This window comes from Miscanthus floridulus, chromosome 15 (genome assembly GCF_019320115.1).
Source record: "Miscanthus floridulus cultivar M001 chromosome 15, ASM1932011v1, whole genome shotgun sequence".
Taxonomy (NCBI): domain Eukaryota; kingdom Viridiplantae; phylum Streptophyta; class Magnoliopsida; order Poales; family Poaceae; genus Miscanthus; species Miscanthus floridulus.
In genome coordinates, this window is record NC_089594.1 from 42,627,443 (window position 1) to 42,648,775 (window position 21,333).

The 21,333-nt window shown below is 45.8% G+C and overlaps 2 protein-coding genes across 3 annotated transcripts; both read left to right on the forward strand.

The window, feature by feature from the left end:
* Positions 1 to 14,322: 14,322 nt before the first annotated feature.
* Positions 14,323 to 17,385, forward strand: LOC136508290 (protein NRT1/ PTR FAMILY 4.3-like). 2 transcript variants are annotated; one of them, XM_066502944.1, is made up of 5 exons: positions 14,323 to 14,522; positions 14,779 to 14,996; positions 15,062 to 15,502; positions 16,202 to 16,308; positions 16,452 to 17,385. In XM_066502944.1, the coding sequence occupies exons 1-5, from the start codon at positions 14,435 to 14,437 to the stop codon at positions 17,305 to 17,307; spliced, it is 1,710 nt and encodes a 569-aa protein (XP_066359041.1). In that variant the 5' UTR covers positions 14,323 to 14,434; the 3' UTR covers positions 17,308 to 17,385. The 2 variants fall into 2 exon arrangements, with proteins under 2 accessions (XP_066359041.1, XP_066359042.1); XM_066502945.1 differs by having other exon boundaries at positions 14,410 to 14,526.
* A 263-nt stretch (positions 17,386 to 17,648) lies between these two features.
* LOC136506451 (uncharacterized) lies at positions 17,649 to 19,535 on the forward strand. The gene is made up of 4 exons (XM_066501381.1): positions 17,649 to 18,027; positions 18,688 to 18,720; positions 18,818 to 19,007; positions 19,097 to 19,535. The coding sequence occupies exons 2-4, from the start codon at positions 18,689 to 18,691 to the stop codon at positions 19,391 to 19,393; spliced, it is 519 nt and encodes a 172-aa protein (XP_066357478.1). The 5' UTR covers positions 17,649 to 18,027; position 18,688; the 3' UTR covers positions 19,394 to 19,535.
* The last annotated feature ends 1,798 nt before the right edge of the window (positions 19,536 to 21,333 follow it).

A 21,333-nucleotide genomic window follows, 5' to 3' on the forward strand; every position in this document is an offset into this window, starting at 1 on the left:
GATTTCACTAAAGAGTGCCCTCTCAGAGGATATGATAACAGGAAGGAAGATTGGCCAAAATGCATGCATGGTGAGGATTGCTTAGTGTAGATGTTCACTAAGGGGATCAACGGAGGTCATCGCTTCTTCAAATGTCCACGAGCATGGGTAATTGCTATTACATTTTGTTTGTTAAATATGTTTCTCGAATACCCTTACAACTCACAGGACATACTTGTTGTAGTCTTCCAAGTCCAAAAAAACTATGGGTTCACTAGGTGGGTCGATCCTCGACCAATTTATCCGCATCAGCAGTACATCTACTACCTACAGGACCAAATCTTCGATCTATAAAGGGAAGTTAGCAGCAGGTACAAGGAAGACGAAGATGACGACAACAACAATGGTGCAAGTTTATAGGAGGCACTATGCAATGATCCATATTGAACCTACCCTAATCACAAGAACAAGGGGCCTCCGCCATCACCCCCGCCGCCACCACCACCAACAAAGGGAGGCTACTGTGGAGAAGGTGCAACACAATTTGCTATATGGCCACACTACTAGGACGACCCTATCTTATTCACATGGCACATCCATGTGTTTGTTGTTTGATTTAATTACCTAAGACATGTTAGGTTTAGTCATAGGAACTACGTACCCTTGTTTGGTACATGTTCTCACATGCCATTTGAAAGCATCTAAGCCCCTAGTTGGGTTTCGGTAATTAATGACAGTACATGATTACTGTGACTAAGGAGTTTGGTGAATTGATGTCAAAGGAGTTCAAGATGTCAATGATTGAAGAGCTTACATTCTTTCTTGGTTTTCAAGTCAAGCAAATGAGAGAAGAGATTTTCATCTCTCAAGAGAAATATACAAATGATCTTCTCAAGAGATTCAAGATGGATGAATGTAAGCCAATCAAGATACCAATGCCAACTAATGGACATCTAGACCTAGATGAGGGAGGTAACATGGTTGATCAAACTCTCTACCGCTCTATGATTGGTAGCTTGCTATATTTAACCGTATCTAGGCCCGACATCATGTTTAGTGTGTGTATGTGTGCTAGATTTCAAGCCAATCCTAAGGAAACTCATTTGATTGCCGTTAAAAGAATCCTTAGGTATCTTAAGCACACACCAAGCATTGGCCTTTGGTATCTCAAAGGAGCTATATTTGAATTAATTGGCTATTCCGATTCGGATTATGCTGGTTGCAAAGTGGATAGAAAAAGCACATCCAGAGGGTGCCATTTGCTTGGTAGATCACTTGTGTCTTGGTCCTCCAAGAAACAAAATAGTGTGGCTTTGTCCACCGCCGAAGCGGAATACATTGCCGTGGGTGCTTGTTGTGCACAAATTCTTTACATGAAACAAACTTTGCTAGACTATGGTGTAGTTTTAGAAAAATACCTCTTTTGTACGACAATGAAAGTGCGGTAAAACTTGCAAATAATCCGGTTCAACACTCTCACACCAAGCACATAGATATATGCCATCACTTTCTTAGAGATCATGTTGCAAAGAATGATATTTCACTAGAAGGTGTAAGGACCGAGGATCAATTGGCGGATATCTTCACTAAACCGCTAGATGAGGTGACTTTTTGTCGATTGCGGAATGAACTCAATGTTCTTGATTTTAGCAACTTTACTAGAAAATGAGCTTGTATTGTCCCTTGCATTGCATTGTAATATACAACATGTTTAATTCTTGGTAATACACTTAGGGCTTGTCTAACATAGTTAAGATTACCGCCGGAAAGCGAGTGAAGAAGCTTAACCTTGGATCAAACTTGACAAGCAACTAGATTTACTTTCAAGTATTGCATTGCATATGCATGAATGTCGTCTTGTCGTTTCTCTTCAATTGTCCTTTTATTGCCTATTTTCTTAAAAAGAATTATAGCCTAAGGCAAAATACTTTAAAATTTTTGAGGGTTTGAGAGAGGTCACTCACATCAGTCCCAATTGGTGTTTATTTGGATCTTATTGAAGTTGGGACTTGATTGGGAACAGGCAGCACGAAGGACTTTGAAGATTTGCTAGAAAAGAGTGACCGGACGCTGCACCAGACTCTAAAGTCCAGCGTCCGGTCAGTTCACAGGAGGTGAACCTTGCTGCGAAGGAGTGACCGGACTCTGCTGTCTAGCGTCCGGTTAGAAGGCATTCCTGCATCCGGTCGAGCGAAGATGAAGGAGACAAGTTGGACCGAACTCTGGCTACGTCCGGTCAGTGGTGGTCGGATGCGTCCGGTCGTGATTCCAGGGGTTTTGGACCTCTCTGGAATCGACCGGACTCTGGGTGGCAGCGTCCGTTGCCACCGGAGAGTCCGGTCAGTAGAAAACGTGCGGGATCCAGATTGTTTCTCATTTCCTTTCTAATCCAATATCCGTCGGGGGCCCCTATCATCGGCCTAGCCTTCGCCCTGCCGCTGACATCACCGAGCAAAGCCTCTCACACGCCTCCACAGCCGCCACATCTTCTCCAGCGCCATCTCCCGTGCCACCGTCCTACAGCGCTCATGCCCACGTCGCTGCTCCGCCCATGCCCATGTCACTACGCCGCGCCGCCATGACCTACCTGCACCGCCATGCCCACGCCACCTCGCACGCATTGCTCCATGCTGCCATGCTCGCTGCTCCCATGCCCTAACGCCAGTGCCTCCTCAAGAACCTTGCCGGAACCCTAGCTTCCATCCACGCCAAAGCCAACAGTATCCACTGCCTACATTGCATCTTCCCTCATCGCCTCTCCACGACCGATCCACTGAACATTGTGAACCCTAGCTTCATAGTGCCTCCCGATGGTTCCTCGATTGTCGTTCCTCTTCTTTTTGGATCATCGGTTCATTAAGTAGCAAGCCCTTGTTTCCAATTTCGTATCTATTGCTTACTTCTTTGGGTGTTGTATCTCTAGATATATTGTAATTATTCATATATCCGATCTATTCTAACGTGCAGCGAGTCAGTGTTTCTGAGGTCTCATTGGCAGTTGTCAGTCAACTTGGGGCCAAGCCTCGGAAGTGACAGTTGGCAGTTGATTCTTGTCAGTGCAATTGTTCTTTTCAGCTCCATCAGATGGCTCATGTCAAGAACATCGGAGGTGGTCTCGGTGATGAGGATCCGAGGCCCCCACCTCGCCTGCCTTCTAAGTCAAAAGGCAAGGCGATGAAGAAGCTTGCAACAAAGAATCACAAGTATCCAGATGCTGATACAGCAAGAGCAGCCGTAGTTGAAGTCGTCGTAGAGCGTACAGAGGCAGGAGGTGCTAGGAGTGGTGTAGTCATTGCAGATCAGCTTTCACCAGCTCAGAGGGCCGTTTTCCAAGAGGTTGAGCGTTGTCATGATGGTCCAATTGGGATAGCCATGGTTGGAGGATGGCGTGTCGCTATTGATGAGAGGAAGCCTCAGAGGGAGTCATAGTAGGAGCCACAACCAGCAGAGCAGACTCAAGAGGGAGTGCAGTCTGAGGAGACAGAGCCGACACCTCAGCCACAGTTACGCCGCTCTGGTTGTACTTGTACCTAGGCGACACCAAGGGTAGAGACACAGCGGAGGGGTTCTCATCCACCACCTAGACCATAGGGTTCGCCTCTAGTGACTCACTTGGATTTGAGGGCTGCCACGGCCAAGCAGGTGCAACAGCTCAGGTTTGTTCAGTTTGAGAAGTGGTTTCTGCCAAGGCAGGATGAGCATGCATCAGAGGGCTTCTACACACCATTGTAGGAGGATTTTTATCATGCATATCTTAACAGTGGGGCTATATTCAGATCATAGAGGGTGTGCAATATTGAGTCCATTGTAGCAGCAGCTGGAGAGCATATTCGCCCTTACCTATCCTACTTGCTAGGGCTGACAGACTTACTCGGACGGACATGCTTATATGTTCCATCTTGGGTCCGTGAGTTCTATGCTACACTTTGGATTGACTCGCAGCACAGATTTATACATTTTGCTTTTAGAGGTAGAGACTATAGGCTTATGAGCTTTAGGGTTAGAGAGATACTCAGGCTTCAAGAGCAGCCCATCTAGCTACATGAGGTGTGCTATGGACAGACAGAGCCTCCCAGATGCCCTCATGGTGGTCTTGTACCCCCTACAAATCTAGTCCACCATTGCTTCACAGAGCCTTTCGGCGAGGGGTCGAGCAGGATACCCAGAGACCTCACTCCTATAGCTAGAGTGCTTGATGCTATCATGAAGAGGACACTGCTTCCTAGGATGGGATATCGTGAGGGCTTGACTCATATATAGTTATGGCTACTGAACTCTCTGATGCAGCAGACTGTATTTGATATTTGGGATCTCTTACTTTTAGAGATGGAGGATACTATTGCAGAGGGGTTCAGAGGTCACCGACAGCTACCATATGCTCACTGGATTATATTCTTGATTCATAGAGCAGTTACAGTGAGGCCACCTGAGATGCTAGCAGAGTATAGTGGTGCTACTACAGAGTTCCCTGCATACAACACGACTCAGATGCTCCGCCATAGTGCACTGAGGACACCTAGCCAGCCACGCCATCGTCCAGAGGTGCCTAAGACTGCAGCCTAGTAGGATGAGACCATTAGGGGCATAGCAACTACAAAGGTGGAGCAGTTAGATGCTCAACAGGAGGGGATGGTTGAGAGCGACCCCTAGTGATAGCTCAGATGATGATTACCAGGCTATCCCTCATATGCCTCCACGACAACATGACCATGAGGCAGGTAGCTCCAGTTTAGCTCCACCTACACCACAGATAGACCCCACTCTACTTGCTATCCTTGAGCGGATGAGGCAGGCATTAGGCTCGCTAGGCCTAGGAGACTGCTGCTACTTTCATACAGCTTTCAGACCAGGCAGGATGAGTTTCAGCGACAACAGCAGCAGCAGGCTATACAGCAGCAGCAGCAGGCCATGCATCAGCAATAGCTTCTCATGCAACAGTAGTTACTCGGGTTTATGCAGCATGTTGTGACAGCTATTGGGGCTCCACCGCCACAACCTTCACCCCAAATAGGCTAGCCTGCCACCACTTCTATGACTCCAGCTGTACAACCCAGTGGGCTTCAGAGTTAGGGACAAACTGCTACTCAGTTTGCTTCACCTATAGAGCAGGTGTCCTAGTGGTTTGCCTCGCCAGTGCCAGCCCTGTAGTTCACACCTTTTTAGACGGGCTTCACACCGGCTCAGACTTCCTCGCTGCTTATGCTAGATACTACAGTCTCTAGGACCCTTGGTGCTACCTTCAACGAGTTGATAGGGCAGCCTACTCTGCCATATCTATATGTCCTAGGTCCTTCCATAGTTGCACCTATTACCGGGACTACAGAGATGCTCCCTTCTTCAGTTGCTTCATCAGAGCCGCCTGCTATAGTCATACCTATAGAGTCTTAGGCCGCACCAGTTTCTGATCTGATCCAGACCGCTTTAGCATTGCTTCCAGCTACAGAGGGTCAGACAGCTTAGAGCTCAGGATCAGATGATGATGGCACACAGTTCTAGCTCGCTCCTCGTACCTCAGCACCCTGACTCGTCCGTTGTAGCCCCACCGACAGACCCTTAGGTTTTGGTGTTTGATGCCAAAGGGGGAGAGGGATCGAGTATGTTAGACTTAGGGGGAGCGACTTATCTTGGGGGAGTTTAGATTATCTAATACATTTGGGTTTTATGTGTGATACACTATTATGCATTCATGTGTTTATTTCCATGCATCGAACTATATTTATGTGATAGTGATATCTACGTGATCGTGATATTTATGTGATATGTGACATGTGTGCTCTCTACTTTGAATTATTTATATGTCATATCACTTATGTTATGCTCATTTGCTTTGCATCCACGTTTTACTCTGATGCAAATGAGCTTTATTACTTGTACTCATGCTTATTTCATATCTTTTGAGTACATCATGTTGGCTTGGGTCATATAAGGTTGCCTAACTCTTTTGTTCTTATTGTCAAAGGCTTATATGAACCAAGCATGTTGAAAACCTCATCTCTTTCACATACTCGAGGTGGTATTGTAATCAATCACCAAAAAGGGGGAGATTGAAAGCATCTAGGCCCCTAGTTGGGTTTCGATGATTAATGACAATATGTGATTACTGTGATTAATGTGTGTTTTGCAGATGCAATTGAGTTAGGTCACGGTAATGGTAATTGATTGGGCAATCATGGCTGTCATGCCCCTACGATGAAAATCATTTTGGTTTTCAAAGGTTGGACGACAAGGTTAAGGATGGACTAGTTCTAAATGTCGTTTGGTGTTGAGGAGACACTTAGAGTAGTTTAGGACTTTGTTTTTCCTTTGGCCGTACTATTAAGGGGGTATGGATGGGTAGCTTGACTTAGGTGAGTCTAGTGGGTTAGGTGTGGTGCACACTTGCTAAATCTAGCACTAGGTAGCTCCTAAAGAGCCCTTAGATCAATTGGAGCAAACTTCATTCATGTATGATTGAGAGTTGGAAGTGAATGGAGGGTCAAATGCTGATCGAACGTTGGTTCTGGTGTGACCGGATGCTGACGCAGAGTCCGGTCAGTTCATTTGATCAAGGTGAAGTCGTCTGGTGCGACCAGGACGCTGAGAGATGAGTGACCGGACGCTGGGTCCCAGCGTCCGGTCGACTCCAGTAAGGTTCTAGAGAGGGAAAATCGTGACCGAACGTGTCCGGTCACAACTTTGACACTAGGAGTCGGGGAGAACTAACCGAAACATTCCGGTCAACTTGACCGGAGCATCCGGTCACTTGACGGAGCGTCCAGTCACCCCGCAGAGGCACATAACGGTTCATTTTGAACATAGGTGTATAAATACTTTCTCTATTCGTGTGAGGGGATACTTTTGCTGATTTCAACAGCTGAGAAACACCCTTGAGAGTGCCAAGAAGAGCAAGGTCCTAGTGAGGTGATTGAGATTTGAGAATCTAAGAGTGAGACCTCATTAGTGAAAGCAAGAGTAGCAAAGTGTGCATCCACCCTTCTCATTAGGCTTGTCGTTGTCAAGTGAGAGTTCGTGCTTGTTACTCTTGGTGATCGCCATCACCTAGATAGCTTGGTGGTGATTGGGAGCTTGGTGATCATCCGGCGGAGCTTGTGGATGACCCAACTCAAGTTGTGAGCGGTTGTGGGTGATTCACTGCGACTGGAGTGTCAAAGAATAAACCCGTAGAGAGCACTTGATCCTTGCACAGGATCAAGGGGGAGCTACACCCTTACGCGGGTGCTCCAACGAGGACTAGTGGGGAGTGGTAACTCTCCGATACCTTGGCATAAATCATCGCCGCGTTCCTTCTTCTCTCTTTACTTTGAGCAATTCAATTCTTGTCTTTATATTCATAGAATTACCATGCTAGAGTAGGATTGGAACTTAGGTTGCAAGACTTTTTGTGCAGTAGAACATTAGAAACACTTTCTAGGCACAAGGGGTGAAGTTGGGCTAACCGTAGGGTTTAATTATTGTAAAGAAATTTAGAATTAGCCTAATTCATCCCCCTCTTGGGCATCTTGATCCTTTCACCATTTCTTGTGCTTGTTGTTCGCTTCAATTACCTAAGGCATATTAGGTTTAGTTCAGGACCTTTATACCCTAGTTCAGTACATGTTCTCACATGCCAGTTTCATGAGTTTTGTGTGTTGAATTATATAATGCCCTACTTCGTTAGATTTTGTTTGCAGCATGAAATCACATTTCACTACGTCCGCAATATTAAACTGAATATTATGACCATAAATAATGAAAACAACTACATAATGAAAAGTTCAATACTATGACATATTAAACTACACAATAATACTAGAAGTACGTGCCGACAAACTAAAAACATAGTACATGACCTAAGCATGCCCATACTTAAAGTGCATTACATGACAACACAATGAAAAGTTCAACAGTAGACAATATTATTCATGAATAAACCATAGAACTAGCAAGTAATAGAGACTACTGAGTGCAATGAGGCCGCTTTCCCTTCCTTAGGGCATTGGGATTCTCCTCCATCGCTGCTTTCGCTCGGTGTGCACGCTCAAGCTTCTTCTCCCTCTCCTCCCTGTACGCAGCAACACGCCTCCTTTCCTCCTCTTTCCTTATGCTCCTTTTTTGCAGCCTCCTCTCCGCGTCTCTTCTCCATCATCTTCTTGTCCTTTGCCTCCCACCGCAACAGTTTCTGCATCTATTCCTTGTCTTCAGATTTGATCTCAGTGTCGATCCACTACTCAAAATCACAGAGCGATGGAGGGGTCTGCAAAAAATGTAATTGTTACAAAACAAAAAAATCATGCAAGATGTCATATGACACAAACATCAATTCATCATCATCTTGTTAATGCGGCGCTGACAAAGTGTAGGCTCAAACGTAAAATTGGAACACATCCAATACCTATGCCTATACATGTCATCTTCATCGGACTTGGCTATCTTGCAAGGATTGTCGCAAAAGCACATGGGCACTGGAACACCACTATGTAGAGGCAATGGGTCGAAGGCATTTCTAGTCATCCGGCCATAACTACAATTTAGCCATTTTCGTTCTAAGAACCGAAAGCAATTAATATTAAACCATACACCTAGGGTTTCCCATTTGATCCACAACAATGAACCCATATCATAACAACGTGCGCTGAGGTTACCTTGGTTTGGTAACTTTTCTACGTCTTGGCATCCTACGGTTGTATAATATAAATATTAAAATTGCATGAAACCCTTAGTAATAACGATTCTTAAGTTAAAAAATCTGACTAATATATACCGAATCGATTTGAAAAAAAACTAGGAGGGAGCGAGGATACCTTGCTCTTGAAGATCTACGGATCAAATCAAAGTTTCCAAGGTCCAATATGCCGATTCGTGAGGTAGGGCGAAGTGGGGAGAGAAAAAACCCAAGGAGAGGAGAAAGAAGAGGAAGAAGGCTCGAGCAGAAAAGGTTGGGCGCCAGGTTAAAACACTACACCGACGCCATAGATCTTGGTGCCGTTCTCGGCGCCAAGCTTGGCACCAATAACCACGACGTCAAGATCGGCGCCAAGATCTACGGCGTTAAGCTCGGCGCCAAGGTGCCTGTCTAAGTTACCGTCATGTCTACGCCGAGTCCAAGACCTAGGCGTCAAAATCTATTGCGCCGAGACGTGTAAGCTCGGCGCCACCAATGATGACGCCGAGCTAAGGGTCCAGATTTTAAAAACATATCTATATGGATCTATTTGTGAATTTTTTTCAAACAAGAGGTAAAAAAACAAAAAAAATCGGTATTAGAACCTGCTCTGAAAGTGGGCTGCATGGCTCCGTGGCCTAGCGATGCCATCTACTGGGTGTCCATCCTATGCCCGGCGCACGCTCCTATGTGCAAGGATGCCTCTTGCAGATGCTTGATTTGCCATGCTTTGGAGCATGGGCGGACCCAGCCCTGTTGGTAGGCCCAGGACTACCCAATATTTTAGTTGAACTCATTAATACTAGTATGATTAGAAAGTCTATTATAAAAAAGTTAAACTATCTTAAGTATTTCAGTCTTTAGATCGTTTGCGTTTGGTGTCTGCTAGATCTAGACTATGTCATGTATTATTATATCATAATGAATATGAAATGTTTTTGCTAGGCATACCCTGAGTGCAAACCTGGGGTCCGACACTACTTTGGAGCCCTCCAACGCATGGGAAAACAGAACGTATCTTCTCTTGCTTGTTCTATAACCGGGAGCCAGACGAGTTATATATCGATTAATTGAAACAAGATCGGACAGAGGATGCGAAGGCGTGGAGACCTCTACAACCGATAAATCAATTTTCTGTTATATACTAGTAACCTAATAATCAACCTGGTTGATAATAGCCATGAAGACCATATTTATTACTAGTAGCTGACAAATCAATTGTTTGTTACTAGTAACCCACTAATCAACCACTAACCCACCTTAAATCATCCCTCTAATGGCTACTAACACATAATGAATTTCACCTAGCATTAATCCTAGCCTTAAATTTTTGTTTGATTTAATTGCTAAATGAAATTGGTCAATTATTCCAATTAAATCCAACAATTTGTGGAGGTTTTGAATTGTGAGATACGAAAAAATATGTTTAAATAAATTCAGGCAAAACAGAACCTGAGGACCACAAGATGTAACAATAGTGCGGGTGTTTCTGTGTGTCTGCCGGCTCACTTTGTTGCGATCCGGATCGAGCGGTCAGTTGACCTGATACCAAGTATACCAACCGCGAATGGGGCCGAGTGCGGGGACTAAGCTCAACAGTTACCTACCTCGAAGAAGTCGTTGATGGTGATTACACACATGTGATTACACACAGATAGAGATATATAGGTACATTTGGTCCTCTTTGTCCTCCGCTATTTGAGTGGCCAAACAAGCACTATCCATACAGCAAATGCCGGCCCGTATATATATTGCACTCTGTTATTTCCCTGTCCAATTAAACAGCACTAGCAACTGATATCACAGACGGTGATGTGTCAAGCTCACGGACATCACTCGTTTGTGAACAACCAATGGATTACGGCATGTAGAAGGCATCTTGTGTGTTCTCCAACTCAGAACCTGTGCGTGGATAATGCCAAAGGGGCGAGTATTATTCTTTGTTAAGGATTATCTTACCTTAGCTTTTTGATAGCAAATTGAAGTCAGTCTGATGATGCACTGTTGCTAGTAAAAAGTAGCATTATCAGGACCATGTCCAATCTCTAGATGCCGGCCAAGCAAAAAAAAGGATCCTTGTGATACTTCCCTCCACCGGTAGTGGGTTGTAGTGCAGAGAACAATGACCTATTAGGGACTAGTCTTAGTCTGATAGCTACACAGCACCATTTCCTGTTCAGGTGAAGTGCACTTGGGGCCACCGGCCACGCCACACTGCGGTGGTTCGCCACAAAAAAAAGTCTTGTAACTTTTAACTGATCAGTGAAGATTTAGTTCGCGAAACAAGTGGAATTACCCTTTAATGAGGCTAATTTAAGAATAGTTTATGCTCTTTCTAACAATTTATACTAAAAGCACACTGCACCACACACTCAAAATACGGTACTCACGCCACCACCACACAGACGCATCCACGTCTTCTGCATAAGCTAGAAATTAACTGATCGACTCACAAGGCTTCTTGTAATGTGGATCCGCAATTAAATTAAGGCATATTTAGATTTATCATTAGCACTAAAAAATAGCTAGCTAATAGATAATAGCTGCTATTTTTGAGCTAGCTAGTTTTTAGTAGGAGTCCGTTTAAATTCACCTATTAATAGGTGGTTGGATAGTGAGTTGAAGGTGCATATATTAGCACCTATTAGTAACTCCAAACTCTAATGGAACCAATAGTTAGCAGCTCATAACTAATAATTAAGAAGTTTATTTGTAAGTCGGTTTGGATCCACTACTAATGTTAGTTACTAATTTTTAGTGCTAATGGATCTAAATAGATTCTAATAAAGGCAAATGCGTATACTCATATAAATGAAACTTATTGTTACTAAGTTTATTAGTATTGCTGATAAAATCTATTGTTTCCTACAACGATGGTGCATGATTAAAAGATTTAGATGAGAAAATGTGGTATATATCCAACTACCTACAATATAAGTGTACCTCCGCTCTTACAATGATGTATATATCACCCGTTGTCACTAAGCAGGCGTACCTACCTACTCTCCCTTCCAAATTATAAGCCATCTTGACTATATACTAGATATACACTATATCTAGATATATGATAAAAGTATCTACAGAAGCCAAATAACTAGTAATTTAAAATGGAGGGAGTAGTTAACAAGTCTCGCATGTTCGTTCACCTACCCGATATATGAGCTAATACTAGCCAAGACTGCACTCACAACCATTTACTTTCAATGGTATAGTTTCAGTGAAAAACAATTGCAAATTGATAAACAGTTGCTCATAAAGTTAGTAGGACGTATACTATCCAGAGGTCCTATAAATGGTGTCAAGTCGCTTTCCAGAAAAAAGGACAAGTGATGGCATAACAGCCATAAAAGGAGGATCGCAACACATATATACTGGATAAGTCTTAAAAAGATATAATCTGGTCATGTGATCATTCAATGATAATGATGAAGGTTGCACTATTGTCATTTCACAAAACAATTCTTTAATTGGCTCAATTTTGACCACCTTTTACTGCATTGTTAAGTTTCTATATTATATAGCAAATTCAATAAACTAGAATTCGTCCATACTACTGAAGAACACAGTTTCAGCAAATAGTAATTTTAGGTAACCACTGCTGGCATAATATTTCACAACACAATGCCTTTAAGCAATTGTGTCAGTGAACAAGTACCGGAGAAATGGTCATCACAATGAGTTTGTAACCACTTTTCAAAACCAATTGGGTATTCCTCCCATGTAAGCTAGAACCGTTCACGGAAGCTTAAAGAATCGTCCCTACTATAGTATTCTTTTGCGAGGCGGTCATTCCGTGGTGGTCAAACGGTCCGCCTGCATTGAATCGTCTGTGGAGATCAATTAAAAAAATAAAAAAAACGGTGAGCCCGTCGATGAGCCCATCGATGTGCCCGCCAAGCCCACTGCCATCGTCGCTGTTGGATCCGCGCGTGCATGTCGCCGCTCATTGGGGGCACCCTCCACTCGTCGGGGCCACCGTCCACCGAATCCACGCGTCAGGGTCGCCATCCACAGGATCCGCACGTCGGGCCCGCCCTCCACCGCTGGATCCTCAGTCGGGGTTGCCCTCCACCGGCCCGCATGTCGGGGCCGCCATCCACTGGATCTGCACGTCAGGGCCACCCACCACCACCGGATCTGCGCATCGGGGCCGCCCTCACCAGGTGGAGGCCACCTTGCCCACGAAGCCACCAGAGGCCCCACACTGTAGACAGGTCCCTGCGCTACTCCTCCGAGGTTCCCGTGCGCCGAGCCACCACCGGGGCTCCCGCGCCCCGCTCCTACGCGGGGATCCCGCGTGGCGCTCCTCCGCCGGGGCTCCCGTGCGCCAAGCCTCCACGCAAGTGGCCACCAAAGAAGGCCCTGCGCGCGCGCGAGAGAGAGAGAGAGAGAGAGAGAGAGAGAGAGAGAGAGAGAGAGAGAGAGAGAGGTGAGAGAGAGAGAGGCTACCGGTGAGGGAGAGAGAGAGCCCTGCATGAGCGGCTGTCGGTGAGAGAGAGAGAGAGAGAGAGAGAGAGAGAGAGAGGAGGTGGTGCTCGAGAGGAAATTGCCGAGAGAGAAGAGAGGTGTTGTACGGCTGTGGGTGAAGGGAAAGGTCATGTGGTGTACCGTCCAAAACTCTACGTCGCATATATATACATGAAGACAGTAATGGGCTGCCATGGTTACCGGGCTGAGCCTGATTTATGGACGTGGGCGTCTTACAAATGTCTGCCTCCGCAAATGATTTATCGAGTCGGATATTTTTTACCGTCTCCGTAATTCCATTTTCGGAGGCGAGAATTTCCTGACCGCCTCCGTAAATAAAACGACTGTCTCCGTAAATCGATTTTGCGAGGCAGTCATCTTTTGGGTGCCTTGGTAAATAAAATGACCGCCTCCGTTAATAGTCGGGTGTTTTACGAGACACACAACCATTGTGTCCGCCTCAGAAAATAAAAGTGATGTGTCTCGTAAAAACAATTTTTGTAATAGTGCGTGTTAGCACAAATTGATTTAACCAAAATAGACATTTTTTATATGTGCGTGGCATAAATAAACCGTGTGTGCTAAATATAGCACAAACCCACATTTCGCCATGTTTGCTCCTTGTATCTTGAAAATGTTTCTCTTCCTTCTTACCCGGCTTGTTCTCTTGGTGATAGGAGAAATATTATACTTTCATGTGTGGTACCCATAATCTTTTCTCTAATGTAATGCCCCTCTTCACCTGTAGGTTTCTTCTGTTTATACACCCATACAAGGTCCTTGATAGTTCACAACTCACAAGACAAATAAAAGATGAGAAAAAGTCATACACCATGCATGGCATTAACTTAATGAGAACCCTAATGCATGACCATTATTATGAGGCAGGAGGGTTGGCGAGCTATAGTGCGGGCCAAGGAAGCTAATTAGGCCCAACCTGCAGGTAGGTTAAAAAAACATAACGAGGTAAACGCATCTTAGTTCACATCTTACTATCTAGATATGACAAAGTAGTGCTCCAAGGTATCAAATCAATCCTGTGAGGCTGTGATTCGGTGAAAGTGCCCTCACAATCACCTTTTGAGATTACAATCTTACAAACATTATTTAGTAATCGAACAAGTCATGGTCATGGAGACAACCTGCACTAGTTTTGTTTACCTACTAGCTGCCCTTATGTCCACAAAAAAATGGAATGGGTTGCTCACATTCCATGGCTATAAAAAGCATTAGTTGCTGGCAGAGACCATAAGGAGAGTGACACAGAAAACCCAAGAGACGTCGTTGGTCAAGTGAAGTGAATTTGTTGGCTTGCGATAGGTGTTCTGAGCAATAGCTGCAGGAGCCATGGCTTTGCAATGCCTTGTAGACTGGAAGGGACGGCCGGTTAACCCCCAAAGGCAAGGTGGCGTAAAAGCCACCATGTTCATCTATTGTAAGTAAGAAATGAACCATCTCCTTTTGGTTTTACAACGAATATCGCCAGGTATATATAGTAAAAAAAATCAATGGTAAGAATGAAGTTAAGTTATATTTTCTAAAGGTGACCGGGAAAAATTGCTCTCGTTGCTGAAACGAATCTTGAACTGTGTGTGATCATCATTTTACAACAATTTGAAGATGGGTATGAATAAATCAATGCAAAGGTATAGTGGTGAACTGGTGATTCTTCCACTGTGTTTAATTTGCAGTCCTGGTTGTGATGACGAACATTGGAAACATCCCGATGCTGTTGAACGTGGTGAGCTACCTGCATGGCAAGATGCATATGGGCATCGCCGACGCCTCCACCACTGCCACTAACTTCTTCGGTGCAATCTGCGTCTTCACCTTCTTCGGTGCTTTCATCTCCGACTCCTACGTCAAGCGTTTCTACACCATCCTCATATTCGCCCCCATCGAGATTGTGGTGAGTATGTACGTACCTCAGTCAGTAGCATAAAAATATACGTGAACTCTTGCCATGGACTACAGGGTTACATGCTGCTAGCATGCCAAGCTCACTTCCCGTCGCTGCACCCGCCACCGTGCGACATCGTCAACCACCCGAGCGAGTGCACGACGGTGAGCGGCCGGAACCTGAGCCTGCTGACGCTGGGCCTGTACGTGATCCCGATCGGCGAGGGCGCCGTAAGGGTGTGCGCGGCGGCGCTGGGCGGCGACCAGTTCGACGGCGACGACCCGCGGGAGCTCCGTGGCAAGGCCAGCTTCTTCAACTGGTACGCCTTCTGCATCTCGCTGGGCGGATTCGTGGGGCTGGTCTTCGTGGTGTGGGTGCAGAACAACGAGGGCTGGGACCTCGGCTTCGTGCTGTCCGCGCTCGTCGCGCTCCTCGGCACTCTCGTCCTCGTCGCCGGCCTGCCATTCTACCGCCACCAGAAGCCCACTGGGAGCCCCCTCACAAGAATCCTTCAGGTACGTACAGTATTATCATATGGAAATGTCTAGTCAACGACAGGTTGTTTTAGCTCCTCTCATCAATCAAATTTTTCTCATACACTTACATTATCTTATAGTTATATTTATACTATCTTATTACTATATTTACAATGATTTCTTCAGTATAATTTATTGTAAAGAGTGATGTAATTTGGGAATAACACAAATATATGCCAATTTTTTCAAAAAGATTTACAAATTATTTCTATGAATTCCAGACATCAGAGAAATATATATCAAATTATTCACAAATTCTTCAGAAATTAAAAAAAACAAAATCCACACAAGGAGGTGAGAGAGGAGAGATTGTCGCAGGGTGTTCCGTGCTCGCGTTCGTGTCAGGCATGGACAAATTGCTTGCTTGACGCCGAAGCGAGCGGGCACACGCACAGGGATGCATCGCACGCACGCACGCGCCAGCATGATCGCAGGCGGGGGAAGCCGACGCTTCCGCATCGCACGGCCCAAAAAACGGTGGATAACAACCGGCAAATCAACTGGTTGATTGTTAGCCTTTCTGTATCATACAGGCGTTGATTATCTCCGTTTGGAAAGTTGCCAAGATTTTCTACTGTACTGAAAGTGTTAGCACTATTTTCTATGGAAAATATTGTGCTATTTTTTCTATGAAAATATATTTTGAAATTTGGTGACCAATTTTTGTGTGAACCACAGGTTTTCGTGGCAGCTTTTAGGAAGAGGAATCTTTCAGTGCCTGAGGATTTGGTTGGGATGCACGGGACCACCAGCATCGAAGTGCTGGAGAGAACTTCAGGTTTCAAGTAAGTGGGCTTATCTCCATCCATACCATATCTGACAGAACCCCACGTAGAAGAGTATTGCTCCTCTGTTTGACAGGGACCGTTGGCGCAGGCTTTGACTAACCCCTCTGCCTCTCGTAATTGATTCTTCAAAAAAAAAAAAGGTTCCTCGACAAAGCGGCGGTGGACGACGGCGACGCGCGGCCGTGGTCGCAGTGCACGGTGACACAAGTGGAGGAGGCGAAGATCATCCTCCGGATGCTGCCTGTCTTCGTGAGCTCCGTGCTGGGCTACCTCCCGATCCCGCTGCTCCTGACGTTCACGGTGCAGCAGGGCTGGACCATGGACACCCGGCTGGGCAGCACCCACGTGCCGCCGGCGAGCCTGTTCGTCATCCCGATCGTGTTCCAGATGCTGATCCTGGTGGTCTACGACCGCGCCGTCGTGCCGTGGCTGCGCCGCGCCACGGGGTACGCGGGCGGCATCACGCACCTGCAGCGGATCGGCGTCGGGTTCGCGTCCAACGTCGTGGCGCTCGCCGTGGCCGCGGCCGTGGAGGCTCGCCGCAGGCACCATGGCGGCGCCGCGGCCGCCGAGATGTCGGTGTTCTGGCTGACGCCGCAGTTCTTCCTGCTGGGCGTCATGGACGTCACCTCCTTCGTCGGCCTGCTCGAGTTCTTCTACAGCGAGGCCTCCGCCGGCATGAAGTCCATCGGGGGCGCCGTCTTCTTCTGCATCCTCGGCATCGCATCGTGGCTCGGGAGCTTCCTCATCCGGGTGGTCAACCGCGTCACCGCGCGCCACGGCAGGGGCACCGGGTGGCTGGACGGCGCCAGCCTCAGTGCCGGCCGCCTCGATTTGTTCTACTGGCTCCTTGCGCTCTTCGGACTCGTCGCCTTGCTTCTCTACCTGTTGTGCGCGTGGAGGTACACCTACAGGCATCATCCGTCGAGGATGCCGTCGGCGATGGAGGATTACAGGGTGTCTCCAGCATCCAAGAAGCTAGATGCGGCGCTTTGACGATGATCGTTATTAATCATTTGTTGACGTGTTTTAAACCTACGTGTCATGGAAATATGGACTTTGTGCCCGTTATTATATAGGTCTGGTTTGCTATTTTCACCAAATAAGCAAGGGAAAGACTAACGCATGTACGTCTGGACACGGCCTGCGTGAAATTTTTGTATTTTGGTCTCTTTTGAAAACAATTTTTAGAAAAATACCTACGCCAAAATATTTTATGAAAATAGATAATTTTTAGGCGTCTTAGCACATGACGCCGAGATATGAGGCTCGGCGTCGTGTCACTTAACGCCGAGGTATTGCCACGTCACGGACGACCCGGGTCGTCGTCGACACGGTGGCGCGTGGGTCCGAGATGTCAGCGTCGTGTCAGCCGACGCCAAGTGCCCAACCTCGGCGCGGCTGGACTGCGCGCCGAGCTACTGGACCCACCCGGAGCGCGGCCCAGGCGGCCCAACAAAGCACGGTGGCCCAGAAGCTCGGCGTTGGGTCACTTAACGCCGAGCCTCCAGACCTCGGCGTGGCCTGACTCAACGCCGAGGTCTGGTCCCTTTAGGCCGAGGCCCCCTTCTTCTTCTTCCCTCCCCTCCTCCATTCCCCCACGCCTCCCAAATTCTGAAGACCGCCGGCTCCCAAATCCCCCACGGCCCCCACGAAACTCTAACCCCCAAATGCGACTCTGGGTGCCCGGATCTTGTCTCCCGAAGCTTCCTCGAGGTAATGGTCCCTCCCCTCCTCCATTCTATCCGCGTAGATGTGCTTACATTGTCCCTAATCATGTGGAATCATGGTTGTATGGTGTTTTGGTATATTTATGTTTGCATTTGTAAAATGTATGGCTTAGGATGATTGAGTGCATTGTTGTTTAACTGTTTTATGTGATGAACATGTTAGGTTAGTTTGGTTTCTAGTTATTTTGGTCATTATGGTTCTTTGTTTATTATAGGTGTCATTAGGGTTAGTTATTTGTTGGTCATTAGGGTTCCTATGTATTTTATTTATTTGTTGGTCATTACATTTCAATTTGTTATGACCAAGGCGTTTTGTCAAGGTACTCCTCTTTCCCCTCTTTCAATTCATCCATTTAGATTCGTTTGTTTTTGAACTTGGCATTATAGGTTTGGGTCATGTTCATGTCATTCGTGCAATGTACGGTGGTTCAAATGATTGAATGACCCAAATGTAGGTTGTTGCTATTGTTGTTGTTGTATATGTTATGGTTTATAATCATTGAGTTAAATTTTATGTTTGTTGGGATTCAAATTTGTTTAGGGTTTGTAATGAAAAGCTTATTTGGGAGGTATGGTGATTTAGTGTTAGTACCTTTACATTCGTTGCAAGGTACTTTGGATTGATTTTTTTTCTACGTAATGTTAGGATGCCAAGGCGTGGTAAAGCTCGTATTCCAAGGTAATTTCAATGTTTATTCATTATCTGTGCAACAAATAGAAAACCCTAGGTTTAGGTTTGGTTCTCCGTTAATATGACTAAATTCTTTTAATTGTAGCTATGGTCGCCAGAGGGTAAATCCCTACGACCTAAAGCCTCTCCCTGAAGGTGTTCCTCGACCAATGTGCTTTTGTGGTGATCCTTGCAAGGTAGACATCTCTGAAGATGAGGAAACATATAGACAGAGGTACTGGATGTGTCCCAATTATGCATGGGAACCTACAAAGCAACAACGCCGTACATCGTTTGTGAGGAATTTTTATTGTGTTAATTAATTTTCTTATGATATTAAGTATTGCTTATTTATTTGTTTTGTAACAATTTGTTTTTCTTGCAGACCGTTCCACCACTGTGTGACTTTGAGCAGTGGATTGACACTGAGATCAAGGAGTCGGACAAGCAGCGTCTAGAAGGCCTGAAGGAGTGGGATGCGGAGGTTAAGGAGAGGTTTGAGCAGAGACGCAGACTGGAGGCTATAGAAAAGGAGCATAAGGAAGAGGAGGAAAGGAGGCGTGTTGCTGCGTACAGGGCGGAGAGGGAGAAGAAGCTTGAGCGTGTGCGCCGAGCGAAGGCAGCGATGGAGGAGAATCCCGATGCCGAGAGGAAGGGAAAGTGGCCTCGTTGCACTCAGTAGGTATTTGGTTCATTCACGAGCGATGTCGTGTAGCCCTGGACTTTTTTTACTATGTTGTAATGCACTCTGCTTTTATTTCAGATGAACTTATTCCCTGGACTTTTTTTTATTATGTTGTAATGCACTATGATTTTATTTCAGATGGTCTTATGCCCTGTACTTCGTTAACTATCCTAAGACTGTAGTGGTACTGTTTGTATCACTGAAAAGACTACTTGTGTTGTTGCAGTCACTGAAAGGGCTACAAGTACTGTTGCAGTCACTGAAAGGGCTACAAGTCTATTTGAAAACTCACTGAAAAACCTAGATTCGTTTACTGTTGTATCCGTATACGGAATGAATTAATATCAGAGTGATATATTGCATTTAGATGAAGTGACAAAACACAGGTGTAGCCTTTTCAGATGAAATGACCAGTCATGGTTGTAGGCTTTTCAGATGAAGCATCTAGCCTTTGCAGATTCAATAAATGATTACGCACACATGTTTTTTGTCAAGTAGCATTCATGGTGAACCTGCCTTCATCTCTATATATAGTGCTCCATGTCTTGCTCCACATCCACACAACTTGTTTTCTGGTTTAGTTTTAGCAAATGTCGAGCGGAGGTTCCTCGAGTGGAAAGGGTTTCGGCGGAGGGAGAGGAAAGGGGGTGAGGAAGGGACCTCCAATTGTGTGGGAGGGTTCTCTGGGTCCTAATTCTTTTGAAGAACCAATAGAGGAATTTCCTTTGGAGAGGAAGAGTGACTTCACCCGTGAGAGACCTCTTAGATCATACGAGAAGCGCATTGAAGATTGGCCAAAATGCCGCCATGGTTTGGATTGTGTTGTGCAGATGTACAACGACTGTGACGGTGGAGGCCGTCATTTCTTCAGATGCCCGTGAGGATTTGTATTGCCTTTGAACTCTCTCCTTTTTTAGATTTGCATTTGGTTTCTAGTAGTACTTATTGGTACATGGGTTTTCAGGATTCAAGCTGTCCAGATAACTGTGGCTTCACTAGATGGGTCGACCCTCCTCCTATCTATCCCCATCAACAGTACATCACATATCTACAGGGACGCATCTTTGACCTAGAGTATGGCCCTGGAAGTGGTAACAGGGACAAGTCGGACGACGACAACAGCAATGATGCAGAGGAGGCACTATGCAATAATCCATACTGCGAGTGCCCGTACCATAAGAAGGACGGGCCTCCTTCTCCACCGCCTCCGTCAACTGGAGGATACTATGGGGAAGGCGCAACTCAATTCAATATGTGGGAGCATTATTAGGACCAACCTTTGTTAGTCAATCCGAATGTGGAATGCTTGTATGAGTTGTTCTTTTCAATCTCGTAAGGCATGCTAGGTTTAGTTTGCAACATGCCATTATTAGTTTTCATGTGAGTGTGTACCCTTTGCAATGTCTGTATCACTTGTTTCTTTCAATCCCCTAAGGCATGCTAGGTTTAGTTTGCGACATGCCATTGTTAGTTTTGATGTGAGTGTAATCGTTGTGCATTCGCTATTTCATAAATTACAGTTTACCTACCTCTAAGTTTCATGTACTATGGTTGATTCCCAAAATATAGTACAAGGTCCAATGCATACATAGTCCATGCACAAAATATAGCATATGAAGTCTTTGGATCTTTTATCGCTCCTTGTACCTTAACGTGGACGGCGAGCGTAACGCTTTCCCCTCCCAAACGGATAGGTACCTGGAGTGTACCTGTCCACTGGTCTGAGCGTCCTCTATGGACGTCCAGAACCGGAGGGGCCTTGAGTTCCTTGGGGTGCATCTCCAAGCTGGGACATGCCAATCTCATCATACTCATGATCATAGTACTCTCCATGTCCTTCATCATCTTCATCATCATAATGACCATGTCCTTGACCACCCTCTGCACTAGTTGCTGCACCATGTGAAGAAGAAGTCCTGCCACCATGTGCACCATGT

Coding starts and splice junctions, on each gene's coding strand:
- LOC136506451 (XM_066501381.1), top strand. CDS start 18,689: ATGCCAAGGCGTGGTAAAGCTCGTATTCCAAG. Junction 18,721..18,817: donor GGTAAAGCTCGTATTCCAAG/GTAATTTCAATG, acceptor TTTTAATTGTAG/CTATGGTCGCCAGAGGGTAA. Junction 19,008..19,096: donor AACAACGCCGTACATCGTTT/GTGAGGAATTTT, acceptor TTTTTCTTGCAG/ACCGTTCCACCACTGTGTGA.
- LOC136508290 (XM_066502944.1), top strand. CDS start 14,435: ATGGCTTTGCAATGCCTTGTAGACTGGAAGGGACGGCCGGTTAACCCC. Junction 15,503..16,201: donor CCCTCACAAGAATCCTTCAG/GTACGTACAGTA, acceptor TGTGAACCACAG/GTTTTCGTGGCAGCTTTTAG. Junction 16,309..16,451: donor GAGAGAACTTCAGGTTTCAA/GTAAGTGGGCTT, acceptor AAAAAAAAAAAG/GTTCCTCGACAAAGCGGCGG.